The 20,908-nt window shown below is 44.5% G+C and overlaps 1 protein-coding gene and 1 pseudogene across 1 annotated transcript; one reads left to right on the top strand and one right to left on the bottom strand.

Annotated features, from left to right (window-relative positions):
- Nucleotides 1-9,885: 9,885 nt before the first annotated feature.
- FGFBP1 (fibroblast growth factor binding protein 1) lies at nucleotides 9,886-12,831 on the bottom strand. Its single transcript, XM_058723041.1, has 2 exons — nucleotides 12,720-12,831; nucleotides 9,886-11,021 (listed from the first exon to the last, which is right to left on the bottom strand). The coding sequence occupies exon 2, from the start codon at nucleotides 10,999-11,001 to the stop codon at nucleotides 10,237-10,239; it is 765 nt and encodes a 254-aa protein (XP_058579024.1). The 5' UTR covers nucleotides 11,002-11,021; nucleotides 12,720-12,831; the 3' UTR covers nucleotides 9,886-10,236.
- A 4,813-nt stretch (nucleotides 12,832-17,644) lies between these two features.
- On the top strand, nucleotides 17,645-19,147 carry LOC131508097 (elongation factor 1-alpha 1-like; annotated as a pseudogene).
- The last annotated feature ends 1,761 nt before the right edge of the window (nucleotides 19,148-20,908 follow it).

Raw genomic sequence — 20,908 nt, 5'->3', positions numbered from 1 at the left:
GGGTGCCCTGGCTCCTGGACTCACTATGCCTTGTCTGTCCTTTTAGCTTTTCCAATATCTTTGTAACTAATTCCCCATTCTAAATCACCTCTATTGAATTATTTGCTTTAGTTTTGTGTGTTTGATTCCTTCCTGCCACCCCACCCCTTAACTGGACACTGAACCGGCACACCCAGAGTTGGAAGAAGTGAGGAGAAATGGCCATGTTCTTATACTGTTGGTAGGAATGGAAACAGTTGCAAAATTTTTTGGTAGGCAGTTTGGCAATATGTTCCAAGAGCTTTAAAAATGAGTGTGCTCTTGCCCTATCTTTTAGAGATATGTGTTGAAATGTTTATGAATGAAATGATGTATGTCTGTCACTGGCTTCTAAACAATCCAGGGGGGAGAATAATTGGGACATCGTGTAGACCAAATGCGATTTGGGTTGATAGTTGTTTAAACTGGGTGAAGGATACTTAGACATTCATTACGCCAATCTCCTTCCTTGTGAATGTTTGAATTTTTCAATAGTAAAAAGTGTCTTTCAAAAGCCAAATCTTGGGCATTGCAGTCTACTTTCCAGGGATTTATCCTAAAGAAAACAAGTTCCTCAATGTAAAGACGAATAAATATCTTTAAAGATAGTTTTTTGTTTGTTTGTTTTAGAGACGGAGTGAGTGAGTGAGACTAGGGGAGGGGGGCAGAGGGGAAGAGAGAGAGCCAGAGAGAGAAAGAGAGAGAGAGAGAATCTCAAGCAGGCTCCAGACTCAGCACAGAGCCAGTTGTGGGGCTCAATCCCATGACCCTGGGATCATCACCTGAACCAAAATCAAGAGTTTGATGCTCAACAGACTGAGCCACCCAGGCGCCTCTAAGGATAGTTTTTAACAGCATTGTTTATAATAAACAATTGGAAACAATCTAATTTTTCAACACTGGAAAGGTTCTACGGTAATTTCAATATATCACATACCGCAAACTGTTTAAGCTTAAAAAAGGTGTTGCAGAAACAAGTCTATCATCAGAGATGTTCATGCCTTTTTTTGGTTCATGACAATTTAAGTAAAAAAAAAAAAACAAGTTATAAAAGCATGAGGTATTGTAATCCAATGAAAATATTTTTACATGTGTCTAAGGGAGGATGTGAGGGATCCATACCCAAGTATGATCAGTGTTGTCTCTCTCTCTCTCTTTTTAAAGTTTATTTATTTATTTTGAGAGAGAGAGAGGCAGAGGAGAGAGAGAGAGAGAGAGAGAGAGAGAGAGAGAGAGAGAGAGAGAGAGAGAAATGTGGGGTGACCGGGAAGGTCAGAGGGAGAGAATCCCATGCAGGCTCTATGCTGTCAACACAGAGCCCAGCTCTTGATGTGGGGCTTGACCTCATAAACTGTGAGATCATGACCTGAGCTGGAATCCAGAAGTGGATGTTTAACTGACTGAGCCACCCAGGTACCCCAATCAGTATTGTCTCTTGACGGATGGGGCTGTGTTCTTTCTTCCTTACTTGTGTGCACTTTCTGGTTCATTTGTTATTGTTCTTGTTATGATGTACTACTTTGGAATTACCAAAAATGACTAGCACATTCTTTCTCTGCCCCCCTCCACCCCAGCCCCTTCTTTTTTTTAATGGCCCCTTTCAAATGGACACTGCCCTGGATGGAAGGTGTGCGTGCACTCATTGTGATAAGGAGAGGAAGGGGGTCACACCTTAGCTTCTTTCTAGCAAATGCCAATTATCTGTCAACCTTTGCCAGGCAGGGCTTAGGAGAAAATGAGCAGTTTGGGGACAGAGGGAGGGAAGAGAACAGTGGGTGCTAAGGGAGATGGGGGCGACCACAGTGGCTTCCACACTTGGCTGACACCTGTGATCGGGGACTCGGGTGAGAAGCTGTGGATGACAGGGACAGACACTGCCTGGCATGGCCCCATCACATGATCCTGGCTATGCTGGCCTTGTCCCCTTTTACATGCCTCTGTCTATCAGACTACTGGTCCCCCCGCCTGGGATTGGCTTCGGTTTTGCCTTTGCTTGCCCTTCAGCACATGATGCCTCCTGTTTCGAGTGATGCTCTCTTCTTGATATCTGCCACCCCACCTGCTGACCCATTTTTGTAGTCTAATAATGATAAAGAACCAAGAAATAAATGATGCACCAGAAAGACTATAAGAAGCTTCACAAACACCATCTCATTAAATCACCAGTGCTCTGTAAAAGTGACAACATCCCCCTGTTCGGCAGACAAGAAACTGAAAGAAGCAGAGAAATGAACTGACTTCCCCAAGCACCTCCCCCCACCCCGCCCAGGCACCAGGGGGGCGGAGTGGGTTTCAAACCGAGGTCCTCGCTCTTTCTGCTCTTTCCGTTATGTGGCAGTTGCTTTCATGCCGGTATTTTTGCCTGTGCGTGTGGGCTCTGGAAGCAGGCAGCCTGGGGGAGATTCTAGGCTCTGCCTCATTCCCACTCTGACCCTGGTAAATGGCGAACTTCCCTGCATCCCCGGCTCCCTATCTGTAGGACGGTCTTGACCACAGGGCGGTCACTAAGATGAAATGAAATCATGCAGGGAAAGCACGGTGAACAGTGCTGGGCGGAGCAGATCTCAACCTTAACCAGGCATCGCAATCATCTGCGCAGCTTGAAAAATCCCTGTGCTTCGATGACACTGGTCTGGGAGCAGCCCGGGCAGTGCGGTTTTCTCAAGCTCCCCGGGTGATCCTGACCTGCAGGCAGGGTTGGGAGTCACAGCTCCTAGTATCAGAAAGCACCCTGTCTGGTCCTCCCACCTGCTTCTGTGTCTGGCCCTGCCTGGTTCCCAGAGTCCGAGGCTCCAAGCTCAAGCTTCCCGGACCACAGTGGTGTGTTTCTTCTGGGTTCTTAGGCTCCTCCTGGAACCCATCTGGGTTCTCGGACTCCTGCTTTTGCTGAACCCCAGCCTGCCCTGGGGCTCCCAGTACTTGGCTCAGAGACACCCCCCTGCCCAGTTCTGGGAAAGACAATTCCAGAGCATTTGTGCTGCCAGAAGGGCGTGCAGAAGGTGTTGAGGCTTGAGCACCCTAGATGCTCCGGAAACCCTCTGTGGTCCAGCAGACACACCCCCTCCCCTGCTGGTCATTATGGGGGCTGTCACTTGACTTTGGAAGCCAGTTCTGACTGCATACAGCACACCACTGCCATTGCCGAGTCATATTGCACATGGCCGTCAGGTTCTAGGGTCAGTACCTGCTTTGTAGAAATTCATTTTAGTCAAAATTGCCTTGGGGCGCCTGGGTGGCTCAGTCAGTTGAGCATCGGACTTCGGCTCAGGTGGTGATCTCACAGTTCCTGAGTTCAAGCCCCGCACGGAGCCTGCTTTGGATCCTCTGCACCTCTCTCTGCCCCTTCCCCACTCTCACTCTCTCTCTCTCAAAAATAAATAAAACATTGAAAAATTATTATTTAAAAAAAAAATGCCCTTATGGACTTTCTTTGGCGGAGTGCCAGAAGAAGTCATTGGTTTGCATTTAATGCTGAAATAAACAGGATGATTCTCAACACTGGGAGTGACAGAGTAACAGCCAAGTCACCTCTTCCACGTCGCATGGAAACCCCTGCGGACCCCCTGCTGCATTCTCACCTGGACACTTCTGTCTCCACCCCAGGCCCTCGCAGTGTGGAACGCACTGTGCACCCTGAGGATGTGTCACAATTTCCCTGTTGTCCAGTCGTTCTCTAATAGGGGAGAGTCCGTCCCCAGGGCACCTAGGACCCCCACACCTAAAGGCGTGCTGCCTCTTTGTGCCTGATAGGCTGCAGGAGACAAGGGATTGAATCAGAGACCCCCGTGTGGCCAGGACTGCTGAGCAATGTTTTGGTCCTTTTATGATGACGGTTGAGAGAGTCTTTCCAAGCTCCGCAGGGGCCACTCTCTGTGCACATTTGGTTTGCCCAGGGAACCCCCTTTCCCTAAAGGTCTGATCTCCACCATCATGTCTTTAGGGAAAGCTTCTCTGACCTTGCGACCACTCCTCCCCCTCCTTTGGCTACACTTGCTGCCTAAGCGGATTGCACTTCCCACCCCACCAGTTGGCCCTACACCATGCTTCCAGCCCCATGGCATGTTTACACTGGAGCTTCCAGCTTTCGAAAGTGCTCTAGTGGCCAAATGAAGGGCCCCTGCAGCCAGAACGCTTCGACTCGACTTCCACGTCTGATACTTACTATGACCTCGAGCGAGTTTCCTAACTTCCTCCGCTCCTTCAGAGGAAGAAGGGTAGTGCCTCCTTGTGAGGGATTCTGAGGATTAAAGGAGATAATACACGTGGGTAGAGCAGGGCCTGGCTTGCGGTACACACTCCATAAACACTGGCCATTCTGGTGACTTATCCCGTTGTTCCTGGTGGCCAGCACACAGAAGGCACTCAGTCGCACTTGCTGGATGAAGGAAGCGGGGTCTCTGAAACGTTGAGGAACACGCCAGGGTCGCACAGCTAGTAAGCAGCAAAGTCAGGATCCAAATCCATATCTCAGGAACTTGCCATATCCCAGGCTCTTGCCTCCAAGCCGGTCTGCCTGCAAATGCACAGCTCCTCTGAGCCTCTCACCCCACCCCCCCTCAACTCACCTGGAGGAGATGGTAAGCCTGGCAAGAGCTCTGAGCCACGGGGCAGAACTGGCACCCCTTCCGGAAAACAGGGCCCTTTGCTTCTTGCCTACCAGAGAAGGCAGCCTGCTCCGGTCCTTTCTGATTTCTCCTTGCAGACCCCCACTCTGTCCTGGCCCCTCTGCTGGCTAAGCTTCTTTCCTGTTCTCAGCAATCAGATTATCTGGGGTCCACGCTACACTGATGTGTTCTTTCACTTATCCTTTTTTCTTTTTTAATGTTTATTTATTTTTTGCCCGAGTCCAGCTCCAGCAGGTCCAGGGGTTCCCGAAGGAAGAACGGCATCGGTGAAAATAAAATAAAACTAAAATAAAACAGTGGAAAATAAAAAACTAAAATAAAAAACTAAAACAAAAATAAAAATGGACACAGGCAACAGCAGTGTGTTGAACTGGCCGATTTATTGTAGCAAACGTGAAATTATATTTGCTAGCGATTTCCTTGGAACATACGCCATCTATGTTTTTCTACATTACCTAATTTTGAGAATGTTCCTATGTGTAAACAACCTTTAAGAAATAACATGGCGATTTTCCCCTAACTTTCCCGCATACCCTTTGATTATAGATGAATTTCTTACATTATCCCATCATGCATCTGCGTTTATCTATAATGTACAAAGCATTCGCTTTGCTGTTCTCGTGAAAGGCCCTCCATTTCTCAACACCTCAAGTGGAACAGTTACAGGGACATGACCTCCTAACCCCATGAGGCCAGAAGAACAATGTGTTTGCCTCGGTTGGAGGTGCCAGAAAGGGGCCGAAAAAGCCTTAGAAACCCATGCCTCATACGTTCCCAGAGAGACAATGCATCTAGGAACCAATGAACCATTCTGTAGCTTAACCCACTAGGTTTAGTCATCATCTGGAATGCCTCCAGGGGGCCAGGTGGGCCTAGGGGTTGAAGTCATCTGTGCCCAGAGATATACTCCTTAGTTGCTGGAGTGAGGCTTTCAAATCCATGTCTCTCCTTTACAGGACCTCTTTGCTGGCAAAGGTATGAGGCTATCCTTCCTGTAAGTAAAGGAGTCTCCATAGGGGATGGCAAGGGCTAAACGTAAGGCCTCGCAATTTCTTGCGGAACCTTATTTTCTTCCTAATGGTTCTTTTCCCAGGGGGCCTGCCGAGGTCAATTCCCCGACAGACAATACCCCAGGTAGTTTTAAGGCCAAATTACCTAAAGGCAGGAGTACAGAAGCTTCACTGTCGGCGGGCCGCCCTGCAGTTACCAATCCATCCACAGCCCCGGCCCTGCCCCTCAGGCTGGGTAGCTCGGCTTCCAGCAATTTTTGAGAGAGATACAGATTGCAAGTGGGGGAGGGGCAGAGAGAGAGGGAGACACAGAACCCGAAGCAGGTTCCAGGCTCTGAGCCTCCTAGAACATTTCCTCCTTGTCTTCTCTCTCAACTAATTGGCTCATTCATTCATTCATTCACTTATAACCAAATCTTAGTGAAAATCTAATGTTGTAAGCATCTCACTTTAGACTTTAGTTAAATCATGTCTAATTCCTATTGGATGGATACTCAGACCCCTTTTATAAACAGGGAATCTGAGACTAAGAAAAAATAACTTGTCTCAGGTCACACAACTAGAAACTCAAACCCAGTTTCATTTACTCTGAAGCCCATAATCTTTGCCCTTGCCTTGATTTCTCTCCTGTTTTATTCACTCAACCAGTATTTACTGAGGATCGATTATATGCTGGCCGGTGACCTAAGTGCTGGGCTGTAGTGATAGATGAGACCACTTTCGCTGTGTGATTTCCCACATATCCAACTGCCTTGATGAAAATTCCCCTTGGATAACCCACATCAAGTTCATGAGATTCTGAAACACCCTTTTTCTGGAATCTCTTCCATTTTTCATCCCTATCCCTCATTTAGCAGGGTTCCCGATGGGTGTTTTCTTGCACATTGTTCATGAAGTCTCACTTCATGAGAGACATTTCACGGGGAGTACTGTGTATGTGGCATTATGAGAACCAACACCACAGATGACGGCTATCCTCGCGTTTGTCGGCTCTAAACACTTTTGCCTCCTTTCCTTGTTCTGCCAAGAACAATTCCAGAGGGAGCCTGGGGAAAGAGGTGAATGGGTAGGAGGCCAGGTGAGATGGGCTGGACTCCAGAGATTCAAGTCAGTACTGGTATGGTTGTGAATTACTACACAGAGCCAGTGCTGGAGGCAGGGAAGAGGCTCTCTTTCTGCTGAGAGGTAGTTTTATAAGGAATACAAGACAATCCCATTGCTGAGCTGCTTAGGGAATGCAGACATGCCATCCTGAAACACCTCTTACCTATCTGAAAGTGTCCTGTCTCTTGCTATTAAGAGGGAATCGTATCTTAAGTGTGCACACACACACACACACACACACACACACACACACACAAGCTGGCCTCTCTGCTTCACATTCAGAAAGTCTCCAGAGAGAAAATATTGAGTGGCAAGTTGGATGGAAGCTAATGAAAAATCTTTGTTGTGTTTTAAATTTGTTTTTTTTTTTTTTTACTGTGTTTTTAAAACATTGCCTTGGGATATGACTATGAAGGAAGGCTGAGCATGAACAAAAGCTTTAGCTTCTGGAACTTACTTTTTGTAGAGCATGGAAGAGGATACGTGCATGGAAGTGACAGGCATCCTGTTCACATCTTGGTCCAAGTCTAAAACCACAAATTTCATTCTTCTCCCATCAAGCGAAGAAAATCACGAGCTTCAGACACAGAAAGGGTGGGGGGACCTCTGGACCTGGCTTTCTCACTTACAGCCTCTGCCATTTCATGCTTTGTGACCCTGGAAAGTTGCTCAGCTTTTCTGGGCTTCAAGTTCCTAATCTAGGAAATAAGGATGGATCACACTTACTAGACGGGAGTGTTGGGGGTATTACATAAAAGAAGAGGCAAAGCCACTGGCACATATTAGGTTATCAATATACTGGTTCCTATTCCCTTTTTGTACTAAAAAAATAATAAACTCTAACTTTTAAAGGACAAGGACCTTTTCAACTCCCTCCACAACTAGTGCTGTGAACTTTAGACAATCACTTGTGTTGAACAGCTCCTGAGCAAGCAGTGGGTCACTAGGTGCTTGAGATTTATTGACCAATGTGAGTCTTACAGCAGCCCTTAAAGGTGGGTTTCATTGTCTCCATTGTTGAGATGAGTTCATTGGAGTTCAGAAGAGTTACATACTTGGCACAGTGATGCTGTGCAGGAAGCATTAGAGGCAAACCTCCAGCCCAAGTCTAGATGACTCCACCATGTTGGAAACAAACCACCTCCCAGTTTTTCCAGTGGCCAAAGTCCATGAGTGAACAAGAAAAACCACCACCTCCTGGGCTGTAAATGACCTTAAAAGTCTTTGAATCTAGTTTGGTCAGTTCTTCAATGTTTATGTCACTCATAACATAGTGTTATTTTTTAATGACCCCTGGAAGTGTTCAACAGGACTATGTAGAACCAAAGTGTATGAGTAGGGGAGAAGATCCAGAAAGTTCACAACCTGTGTCCCTCCTATGGAGTGGCTAAGACAAGCTTGGGACAGACTGGGATGGTGGTTCAGTTCTCTTGCAAATGGGGGTAAGGTTCATAAATCAGGTCCTGGGTTCTGTCCTGCAATGGTTCTGCAACCTTTGATGTTTCTGAACATGCCAAGCATGAGCTAGTCATTGGAATATAAGAACCATGAAAAAGAGAGATTTTTTTTCTTTTTGTTTGCTGCCATTTTCTAGCCCTAGAACAGTGTCTGGCATATAGTAGGAGCTCACAGTAGGCAATAAATAAACTAATTAATTTCAGGGCATTTGCACTGACTGTTCCCTCCGCTTGGAACCTCTTTACCCCAGAGAGTTACCAGCCTTGCTTCTTCACTTCATACACATCTAGTCTCAAAAGTTACCTCCACAGAGAAGTCTTCCCTTACCGTCTTGCCTAAGACTGGGTACCCTTCATCACTGTTACCCTGTTCTCCTTTACTTTCCCTGTCTCTTGTATGTTTTTGATTTTTTCATCACTTTCTCTACTGGTAGCTGCATGGGGGGCGATGCAGAATATCCACGCTGTGGACTGATGTATCTCCAGTGCCTAGAACAGACTCTGGCAGAGTCAGTCCTTAATAAGTTACATGTTGAATGAAGGAGTGAATGAGTGAATGCATGCAGACACCATGGATAGAGCCCAGTGTCTGGAACATAGCAAGTGGGAGAGAGATGTTAGTGGTGATAATGTGAATAATGACATTCAAACGTATCTCTGAAGCTGTCACACTAGATTGGCCACTGACAATCCTCAGTGTAGGTCCTGGTAATTTGGTGAGTGTAAATGTCTACTCTTCCATCCCACATGCCATTCCTCCTTATAACTTTCAGAGATTCTAAAGTGCAGGGTTTTTTTTAACCATTTTTGCTCCTTTTGCTCTTAGTGAAATTGTGACAAGACATTGGAGCTACAATCCTCCTTTCTCCCCAGCTCCTGAATAAAAACAGTTTCAGATCCTTCTTACTAACATGTGAATGACTAACAGTAGTGTCATCCCTACATCCCACCATATTCCAGCCACAAGTCTTATCCCAGCTTCTAGGATTTTTATGTTTCTTTGCTTTCACACATGCTGTCATCTGTCCAAAGTGCTTCCATTCTGCCCTATTTCCTACCCAAGGATACTCTTTCCAAATTCCAGCTCCATAATACCTCCTCCGTGAAGTTCAACCAGAGTTTTTCCAGTTACTTTCACCTCCTCTCTCTGGTTTTCCACATTGCCTTTTCCTCTTTCCTTCGGAATTTTCATCACAGGACACTGTACTTAACCAAGCCCCTTTTCCCCAGGCCAGAAATGAGCTTCTCAAAATCTGGGGTCCCAAATATAGCAAGAAGTAATGTCCAGCCCTGACCTAAGTGGAGGGCATTCCTCTAGCTGTGTACTTGGCTGTACAGAAGTTCTGGGTTCAAATCTTGCCTCCCTTCTTACCATCTGTGAGACCCTGATTTGTGTTTTTAATTATTCCATGCCTTATTTGTCCCACTTGAAATCAGGGATCCTAATTATTACAGTGCAGTTAGCCACAAACCCCATGGACCAATGTGTATGGTATCTTTGGACCAATCCAAAGATAAGGATTCTTGAATGGGTCATCTTTGGGGATGACTTAGGATGGGTGGGAAACAAAACATCATTACTTAGATATTTTTTTTTCCACAGATATATGGGGACTGTTTATGAGTTCATTGAAAGTTGACATAAACAAACAAAAAAATTGTCTGAACATATTTCTGAAAAACATCCAGAGCTTTATTAACTTTGCTAATTCACCAGAGAGTGCATTGCACTGAAATCATCACTCTGGCTCATTCAACTCAGAAAATGGTCCTTGCTCCTCGTCTACACATAGCTTTGTGGGCCATGGAAACATATGCTGAGGGAAACAACCCCTGAAAGTAAAATTTAAGGAAATGAATATAAAGCAAATTCCAAAACACAAAAACAAAAATTATAAAATCTGTTTAAATATTCTACTGCACTCTCACAGCACAAATGTTCATCTTACTCGGAGAGCTTTACCACATGCTAAAGAGGTTTACATAGCACCTCCTAAAGGACTCTGTTCTCTTTTGATCTCATTAGCATGTATTGTCCTGGATCATGGTGATGAAGAATTTGCAGATGGAGCTCCAGGATTCCCCACAGTAGTCCAGGGCCATCTTCTGCTTTATCAAGTCTGGGTCCTCTGCACACTTGGGATCCTTGGTGGCTGTGGTCTGGGTCTCTGCTGGGCCAGAGGGGATGTGTTCTTTGACCTTTATCTGCTCCTTAAGGGATAACCCTTTGGCTTTGTTAGGCTCCATGAGGGAGGCTTCACTGGCTTTGCTCTGCTCCCTGGATGAGGGTTCCATTAACTCCTGGCTGGGTTTCTTGTTCCAAATCAGGGTGGAATTCACCAGCTTGAGATTGGATTCTGGAAACTTCTTTCTGCACACTCTGGTTTTCAGGATGGTTTTGGCATCCCCACAGAGGATCTTCTGAGAGCGCAGGTTCCGGCCAATTTGTTTCCAATAGACATTCTTCTTGTTTGACTCTAGGCAGGAAGTTGGATTGCCCGTAAAGGCACAGGAAAACTTGTTGTCCTGTCGGGTGCACTCGACCTTCAGCACTATGCCCTTTTCTTGCTCAGTTACCTCCCATCTGCATTTGGCATTGTCTTGGGTGACAAATTTGCCTTTGGTCAGGCGCTTGGGTGGCTCAATCTGGGGCTCTCCCAGAGTATGCAATTTCTCTGTGGTGCCTTTGCTGACATGTCTATTCTTTGCTTCCTTTTTGCTCTTCACCAGTGACACCTGAGCAGCCAGAAGAAGGAAGAAGAACAGGGTGAGGCTATGGATCCTCATGGCTTCAGTGTGGTGGGAACCTGTTTGACAAGAACAGGTGAATCAGTGCTTGGCAATAGTTCAGCAATGCAGGGCTGCAGATGACTCTCCCTTCATGCCGACATGTGTCTCCTTGCTTAAGAGTGAGGTCAAGAATCCTCCGGCTCCTGGAATTACTAGACCAGCAGCCCATCTATTCACATTTCTGCTTGACCAGAGTCCCGAATGTCAAAAACCTCCTACTCTTCCTTCCTTCATTCACCACGTCCTGAGCCAAATGAACTCTCATCCCTCGCTCACTGGTCCTTTACTCCTGCATTTGCTCACTCACTCGCTCCTTCATTCACTCATTAAACAAGCATTTATGGAACATCTACTATATACCATGCACTAGACTAGATGTTGGATTTATCAGTGTGAATGAGGAGGTCGCATCTTAGAGATTAGAAGAAACTTTTTGAGGAATTTAAATAGCATTGACAAGTAGTCTGGCCCAATTCGGCCCCCAACTTGATCTTGGCCAAGTCACTCTCCTCTCTGATCTCAGTTCCTCTGGATATCGAGGTGTTAGATGAAATAATTGCCAAAGTCGCCTCTCGCTCCATGTGCTGGATTTCTAACCCAGTTCTACATGGACTCAGGTGATCACACAACGAGAAAGAACATGGAAAGTGGCATGAAAGGTGATGATTGGCCGAAAGTTCAAGATGTGTGGCGTTTGGCCACTCTGAGATAGATGGGTTTGTGAGAGGGGGCTGTAAGAGCCTAAGGAAAGGCATGAAGGAGCAGAGGTAATCCAATTTGACTGTACAAAGTAAACCAGATGGATGGGGTGAATTTCTACCACAGCATTTAGACTAGGAAGTTGAAGGGAAGGGTGATACCTAATCGATTTCTTGAGCCTTGTTGTGGCACAGTGCTGACCATGTAGAAAGCTCTTAACCAATGCTTTTAAAAATAAATAACTGAATAACTAGGATGACCTTGAATGCTACACTAAACTGCATGGATTTTATCAGGTTAGCATTACAAAAAATGTTGAGGGGAGAAGAGAAATAGTGCTTCTACTTGACACCTACTATGTGCTATGCCCTCAACCACTATTTGATTCTCACCTTGTTTAATCCACTCAACAGCTGTCCCTGGTAAGTAAAAATAAATCACCCCCAGGTAACAGATGTAACAGTTCAGGCTCGTCCTGGCAAATAAATTGCTCAATATCCCATATTGGGCAAGTGAAAAGGCTGGGAAAGAAGCCAGACCTGATCTCTTTGGTCTTTTGTATACGACCAACTTTGCTCACCTCTTGCCTTTCAACTTTACTCTGTCCTTTGGAAAATATTGACAACAAATAAGAAAAGTTATGGATTACTCAGGGTTTCATTTGGTGTCGTTCATGATAAGATGATTCATATTGTCCCTGCTCCGTTTTAAAAGAAAACACAGATTTTTCTTGTATAAGGAGCAGGCCCAGAAAATGGTTGAGATCTTATTTCCACCCTGGGCATGTGGCCTCTCCTTAAGACTGAGAGAGGGAGACAGTCACAGGTGTGTGGGCTCCTGAATGAAGGGTGGACAGGGGCCCAGGTATACCATGTGAATACCCCCTTGTTTATTAGAGCATTGGGACTCTGCCTCCATGTGTCCCTGATGGGATCCATAGCCCAGGCTCCTGATGTACTCAGGGGTATGAGAAAAAAAGGTGGAGAATGAAACTCTTAAAAGAGCCAGGCTCTTACCTTGCTCTCAGTATGCAGATTCAATGCAATCCCAGATGTGAGAGTGAGCTTGCTGGCCCTCAGCTGTCTCGTCTGCAGTGCCAGCCACGGAAGGCCCTTCTTTTAGGGAGCCCTGGAAGAAAGGGATTTTATAACACACACACCTGTCAATCTTTATCGCACGCCTCCCAGCCACGCCCCTTGGGAGGGAGCCAGTTCCTGCAAGGAAAGTGGTTGATGTAATCCTATGCGAGTGGGGTACATGCAGAGCATTACACTTGCTTCTTCTAAGTGCTCCCCTTTCCCCCAGGGCCAGGATAGGAGGACAGCTCAGCCTTGCAGAGACCCTCCTTGATGGGATAAGGACCCCAGTAGCAGTATCTGTGGGAGAGTGATAAACAATAACAAAAACTATCATAGCTTCCAAGCCCTGTGCTGCCCATTTTACCTAAAGCTCTCCCTGAATTCCCATCATACCCACCCCCAAGATATGGTAACTAGGATTCTTACCATTTTACAGCTGGAAAATTGGAGTATATTGATAATTCAGGGCTTGTCCAAAGTCACAGAGCTGGGAGGATGAGGAACCCAGAGTTGAACCCTGGGACTACCAGCATGCATTGTCTGAACTTTCCTACCTGTCTCTCTCAAGAAATACTTGGTGAATGATTAACTGAGGCTGGGGAAGCCATCTCAGTTTGAGCCCATTTTCACTGAGGCACATGAAGTTACTGTGTGGGCAGAGGAATCCATGGGCTCTGAGAGGCTGATAGAGAGTATGTTCCTGGTTGGGGGGTTTCTGCTGAAAATATTCACTTTCAGGTCCCATAAAAGGACTTCTCTCTGGTTGGCCTTCTATTGGCAGAGTCTCGTACCAGAATGACCTATGTGGAATCCGGAGATGGCATTCTTTTAGCTCTGTGACCTTACCCCAAACAATAACCTCTCTGAATCTCCATTTATTCATCTACAGATTGCTGACAATAACAGTAGTTTATTTGGGGCTACATGCTAAGTATTTTATGGGGTTGAGCTATTCACAGAAAGTGAAGCAGAGTAAGTTTGGCTCATATTGGGGTTTCAAGTTGTATTCGTTAAAAACAGACATGCTTGGTTTTTATAATAAGTATATTGAAGGAGACTCATGTCATAAAGAAGGTGTGGACATTGCTACATGTTGTCACCCCACTTTTCATTTTATTCGGGCACAAAAAATTATTTATTTATTTTTATAAGTCAGGTATAAAGAAACAATAACACCAGAGTGATAGTAAATGCCAATTGACCCTTGCCTTTGGGACAGGGATAATAGAAACAGCAGGGAGTGTGACAAACTGGATGGTTCCTGATATCTAAGTGTTAACACACAGCAACAGTTGACTGAGAACGTGTTGGCATGAGAGTCAGTACTTTCAGATCTCATGAATTCTTTTCACATATAGTTTTGTAAAAATAAAAGAGGAGACTTCATGTACTTCTAAGAGGTACATTAACACCCAGACGTGTACATATGAAATTGGGTTGGCATCTAATAGAAATTTTCTAAAAACACTGTCCTGGCCCACAATAAAGATACCAAAGGTCATAACTATGGTTGGTTTCCATTCAAAATCCACCTGTTTGGGAATTCCAAGGTCACAGAGATAGGGATATTGACTGGTTCACTCAGAGGTTCAAAGAGTTTCTTCATTAATTCCATCAGAGGTGGCTATTTCCCCCAAACTCCAAGCTTCTTATAAAACAAGATCACCCCAAGATCCATCCCCATACACCTTATTAAACCATGACCTCCATATACACACGCTCACAATGTGGTATTTAGGGGGATTATTTGGAAATAGGAAAAATGAAACTGCTTGGTTTCCCAGGGAGCTATAGACCACAGTGGTCTCTTGCAAAACAAGAAATTTGTCTTGATCCTCGGGTGGCAGCCATGTTCTTTCTGGAAGGAGACTGTAGGTCAGAACATGAAGTATATTATAAGGAAACATGGACCCCAGAATATTTTTCTGAGAATTGTTTCTGGCCTTTGCTAGGGAGCATGGAACTTCACCCACTGGCTTTGCATGGACCTTCAGCCTTCCTGTGATCTCATTCCAACTTCTGCCTTGATTGTTCTTTTCCAACCAGATGGAAAATATTACCCTAAGCTGTGTAGCTCTTCCCCTTTTGGCTCAGCCTGTCATTCCAAACTCATTTACACACACACACACGCACACGCACACACACACACACACACACTCTCTCTCTCTCTCCATTCTGGACACACTCAACACCCCCCCCCCCCCGCACCACCAACATTTCCTGAATACTTGGTGCATTTGCTTCTTCCTTCCAGTTGTTGATTCTGCTGTTCCCCTTACATGGAATGCCCGCAGTCCTACTTTACCAGGCACACACCTGCTTATCTTCAAGATTCGGCTCAAATGTCATCTCCTCCCTGTTGGTGTCATTGGTCCCTTCATCCTTAGTCATGCCCTCCACCCTTTCATGGATGTTCGTGGAGAGAAATAGACCATCATTGCCAGTTAGTGTATACAGTGTGCCAGCACTGTGCTGAGGCTGAGCTATTATTTCACATGTTGATATACTCAGAAAATGTTACACTTGTACTACAGTGCACTGGGGAGACTGGAGAGGCTTGGGGCCCCAGCAAAGCTATCCACAACGGGTTCCCTCCAGCTCCCCATGCTCCCAGGACCAAGGGGATTACTGACTCTTGGAGAAATATGTGAGGCTCATTGACTTTTTCCCACATGAACCCTAGGAGGAAGTACATGTGGATCTTCAAGGTATAGACATGGAGCTGAGGCTCAGGTGGGCAGAGCATATGCCTGGCACACCACTGGAGAAGAATTAAATGGAGGCCGCTTCCAATGTTCTTATTAAAAAGAAATTAATGCTCTCAAACTTTGGTAAATTGTAAACTCTCATTTTTTTCTCTTCTCATTCTAAATTCACGTATTTTCAAATATAAGAATATTATTAGCCTTACAAAATAATTGGTATGTTTTTAAGTTTATTTATTTATGAGAGAGAGAACACATGCCTGAGCAAGTGAGGGGCAGAGAGAAGGGGTGAGAGAGAATCCCAGGCAGGCCTAGTGCTGTCAGCTCAGAGCTCGATGCAGGGCTTGAACCCATGAACCGCAAGATCATGACCTGAGTCGAAATCGAGAGTTGGACACTTAACTGCCTGAGCCACCCAGGCACCCCTAGCCTTATAAATAATTGTAAAGTTGGTTATCTTGCTCCACTTCTCACCCAAGTTTTTCTATCATTCATCTTTTACATTATAGTGCTACATTTATAAAACCATTGAGCCAATAGAGATATATTATTACTGGTTGAACTTCATCCTTTGTCCAGCCCTCCAGAAAAATTCCCAGAGAATTACCACATATACCCTGTCACTCTCTGACACAGCTAATGACACTTGACAACATCGTCCACTGGAGAGGTACAATTATTATAGTTGATGAGCCTTTCTTGGCACATTATAACTACTCAAAGTCTACAGTTTCCAAAATAGCTCACTCTTGGTGTAAATCTATGTCTTTTGACAAATGTATAACGACATGTTTCCACAATTATGGCATCATACAGAGTACTTTCACTGCCCTAAAAATCCTGTGTGCTGCCTATTTATCTCTTCTGCCCCCATCCCCTGGTAATCTTCAATCTTTTTTACTGTTTTCATAGTTTTGCCTTTCACAAATATACAGTTGGAATCACACCAAATTTATTCTTTTCAGATTGGCTTCTTTCACTCACTAATATGATTTCAAATTCCTACCATGTCTTTTCATGGCTTGATAGTTCATTTCTTTTTAGCACTAAATAATATTTCTATTGTCTGGATGGACCACAGTTTATCCATTCTCCTACCAAAGGACATATCGGTTTCTTCTGACATGTTTTTGCAGTTATGAATAAAGCTGTTATAAACATTCATGTGGGAATTTGGATGTGAACATAAGTTTTCATCCCCTAATGGATGATCCCAGCCAAGATTCCACATGACAGTTAACATCATGACTCTTCAAGTTCCTCTTGCCTGTGATGACTCTTAGCTGTTCCTTCTTTTCTGATGACCTTGAGAGTTTTCAGGAGGACTGGACAGGTGTTTTGAGACTGTCTCTTTTGGAGCTTGCCTGGGGTTTTTCTCATGATTGGGGTTATGTCATTCTTCTTTTCATCAAAGATTTAAATGATGGATGTCAGGTTTCCATGGGGGGGAGTCCATAAAGTCTGAACATAATTGGTGATACCCACAGATTAAGGCTGGTAGTTGAATGCATGCCTCATGCATTCTGGTCACTGGCAGGTGGTTTTAAGTTCAAAATCTGATTTTACTTTTTACTCTCATTTGTTTGGTACTGCAATATGGTTCTTTGACATAGGGGGCTGGCACCTGTAAGTGCAGTCATCATTCTATTACTGGGTGCGATTTTGTTCTGAGCTGAATCTTAACTCCGCAGTGATACCAGGCCATACTTGGTAGAAAATCAGTCCCTTTGTCAAAAGTGACCTCATGCTTAGACAAAATGCCGAGTTGCTGCATGAAAGTGATATTAATCTGTCACATCATGTGCTTTGAAAACTTAATCAATGGCAGAAAAGGAGGAAGTTGGCTAAACAACATCAGCTGAAAGCTAATTAGGTGGCAAAAAACATTCATCTTAGACCTGCTGAACAGTATTGGCATTCCAAGCCTAAACTGCTCATTAGTCATGGGATTTCTGAATTCCTATTTAGCAAATCAGGTGGTGCATAGTGCTAAAGGTTTACTTTAGAAAAATAAGAACCTGCAGAGTTGATAAGGGATAGCATTTGGTATGAATGCAAATTGAAAATCTATTAAAGTTTATTAATCCTAGCTTTCTTGCAGTGGGTTTGCCACCAGAACAGAGGTATCATGAAAGCCACCACTAAACCTAAACCAAAATGGGAAAGGAAAAGACTCATTTCAACATCATCGCCCTTGGACGTGTAGTTTTGAGAAGTCTACCACTATTGGTCATCTGACCTACAAATGTGGTGGGATCCACAAAAGAACTTCAAAAAAGTTGAGGAGGCTGCTGAGATAGGCAAGGTCTCCTTCAAGTATGCCTGGGTGTTGGATAGACTGAAAGCTGAATGTGATCATGGTAATACCATTGATATCTCCCTGTATAAATTCAAGACCAGCAAATATTATGTGACCATCATAGGTGTGCGGGGACACAGAGACTATCAAAAACATGATTACAGGCACATCTCAGGCTGACTGTGCTGTCTTGATCGTCACTGCTGGTGTTGGTGAATTTGAAGCAGGTCTCTCTAAGAATGGGCAGACCTGTGAGCATGCCCTTCTGGCTTACACACTGGGTGTGAAACAACATATTGTTGGTGTTAATAAAAGGATTCCACTGAGCCCCTGGAAGTCAGCACCTACGTTAAGAAAATTGGCTACAACCTTGACACAGTAGCATTTGTGCCAATTTCTGGTTGGAAAGGTGACCACATGCTGGAGCGAGTGCTAACATGCCTTGGTTCAAGGGATGGAAAGTCACCGTACAAAGGGCGATGCCAATGGAACCACTCTGCTTGAAGCTCTGGACCAACTTGTCCAGCTGATGAGCCCTTGCATCTGCCCCTTCAGGACATCTGCAAAATTGGTGGTGTTGGTACTGTCCCTGTGGGCCGAGTGGAGACCGGTGTTCTTAAACCAGGCATGGTGGTCACCTTTGCTCCAGTCAATGTTACAAGTGAAGTAAAATCTGTTGAAATGCACCATGAAGCTTTGAGTGAGGCTCTTCCTGGGGACAGCGTGGGCTTCGATGTCAAGAATATATCTGCAAAAATGTTCGTTGTGGCAATGTGACTGGTGACAGCAAAAATGACCCACCAATGGAAGCAGCTGACTTCGTGGCACAGGTGATTATCTGGAATCGTCCAGGCCAAGTCAGTGCTGGATAGGTACCTCTGCTGGATGGTCACAAAGCTCACATTACCTGCAAGTTCGCTGAACTGAAGGAAAAGATTCATCGTTGTTCTGGAAAAAATCTAGAAGATGGTCCCAAGTTCTTGAAATCTGGTGATGTTGCCATCATTGATATGGTTCTTTGCAAGCCTATGTGTATTGAGAGCTTCTTTGACTATCCTCCTGTGGGCTGTTTTGCTGTTTGTGACATGAGACAGATGGTTGCTGTGGGTGTCGTCGAAACAGTGGAAAAGAAGGCACCTGGAGCTGGCAAGGTCACCAAGTCTGCCCAGAAAGCTCAGAAGACTAAATTAATATTATCCCCCATACCTGACACCCTAGTCTTAATCAGTGGTGCAAGAATGGTCTCAGAAATGTTTGTGTCAATTGGCCATTTAAGTTTGATAGTAAGAGACTGGTTAATGATGACAATGTATTGTAAAACCTTCAAAAAGAAAGGAGAATGTTTTGTGGAGCATTTGTGAGCGTGTGTGTGTGGCAGTTTTAAATTATTAGTTTTTAGTCAGTACTTTTTAATGGAAATGACCAAAATCCTGTCACAGAATTTTGAGACCCATGTGCAAAACTTGGTTCTTTTTCTGAATCCATCTAAAAAGTAACTCATGGTTTTGTATTAAATTAAGCCAAAAGAAATTGCTGTTCGTGGTAGGTAAAATTGGCAGAGGAACAGAAATTTTTAATAGATAGACCTAATAATAATAGTTAAGGGCTTTTACCTTAAGTGACAGAGCTGTTTCAATGTTTTATATGTTCCTTAAAATTTTTTTAGTGTCTTATAACAAATATTCCATAGAAGGAAAGTTCATTGATCATTTTCGTGTTCTTCATACCTTTAAAAAAAACCAGAATACCACTCCAAAACATCGCAAACATCTTTTAAAAAAGTCTGATCCTTTTGGATAAAATTGCCAAAGTACACAGATGGCTGTGCACCTATGAAACATGCACACACATGCACACACACCTATATCACATGTGGGTATACACATGTATACACACCTGCCACCTCAGTATCTCGGGGCAGAAAATTCTCCCTTTTAAATTTTCATTCTCTAACTGATGTTTGTTACAAAGCGTGCCAGTTGCCACTCTGGAAAGCTGGCAAAGGGAGAAGACAAGCTTCCCTTTTTCTGTGTTACTGCTGTGAGTCACCATGAACTTGGGCAAAGGAATTGCTGCTTCTGTCACATGAAGAGGTGAAGATATTTAGATGAAAGTCATCGGAAAACAGCTCTGAAAAGGACTTTAAGGCACCTGAGGTCAATGGCACCCATGCCCAGAGAACCAAACACTCTCACATGCTGACATTGGTTAGCTCTAGGAAGTACAGGGCTGACCTCTAACCAAATATCATTCATTCTGCCATGCAATCATTCATTCATTCTGTCATTCCTTCATTCTTCTATTCACACAAAGAGCACTCACGAAGCATCTAAGGTGTCAGGCTCTCTCTGTCATTGGCTGGAATGCAGTTCAGAGTGACATGTCTTTTTCATTAAAAAGATGGCAGACAATGGGGGGAAGACAAGGATATCAATCATGACAATATAGGAGTAATTGCTATATTGGAGGGAAAGCTGGGGTGATCTGGGTGAGGACATCTAACCTAGCCAGAGGCAGAGAGAATTTCTTAAGAGCCTGAAACTGGCTAAGAGACACTCAAGAGCTGGAGGAAAAAGAACAGTATTTATTCAATCATTACTCAGTAACCACCATATGCAAAATGCAATATTAGTCATGGTGGAGAATGCAAGATGAGTGTGATTTGTCTCCTACTCTTGAGACTGCCAGCTTAGTCTCTGGCTCACTATCTGATGATTGCTATGGTGGTGACATAGTGTCACTTCTAGCCTCAAGCCTCTGATAGTTTTTTATCCGCTTATAGAATGGGGTCCAAATTTTTGAGTCTGATATATGTGGCCTTTCCCTTCTCGATCCCAGTCAGCTTCAAGGTCAATACCCACTACACTATACACACATGTCCTTGGGCTTCAGTTGTATCTTACTATCCACTCTTCTCCCCACATATCAGGCTGTTTCAGGACACATACCTCTGCCCAACTGCTCTTTGCCTAAGATTCCATCCCACCCTTATCTACCTGGCAAATTCTCCCAGTACTTGACTCCCTGAGCCCTTGACAGATTTCAATATTCTTTCATCTGGGTTCTCTTAAAATTTTTCACAGACTTCACCATTATTATAGTTGATTTGTCACCTTGTTGTG

The sequence above is a fragment of the Neofelis nebulosa genome, chromosome 3, assembly GCF_028018385.1.
Source record: "Neofelis nebulosa isolate mNeoNeb1 chromosome 3, mNeoNeb1.pri, whole genome shotgun sequence".
NCBI lineage: Eukaryota > Metazoa > Chordata > Mammalia > Carnivora > Felidae > Neofelis > Neofelis nebulosa.
This window is presented reverse-complemented; position numbering and strand designations above follow the sequence as displayed.

Coding starts and splice junctions, on each gene's coding strand:
- FGFBP1 (XM_058723041.1), bottom strand. CDS start 11,001: ATGAGGATCCATAGCCTCACCCTGTTCTTCTTCCTTCTTCTGGCTGCT.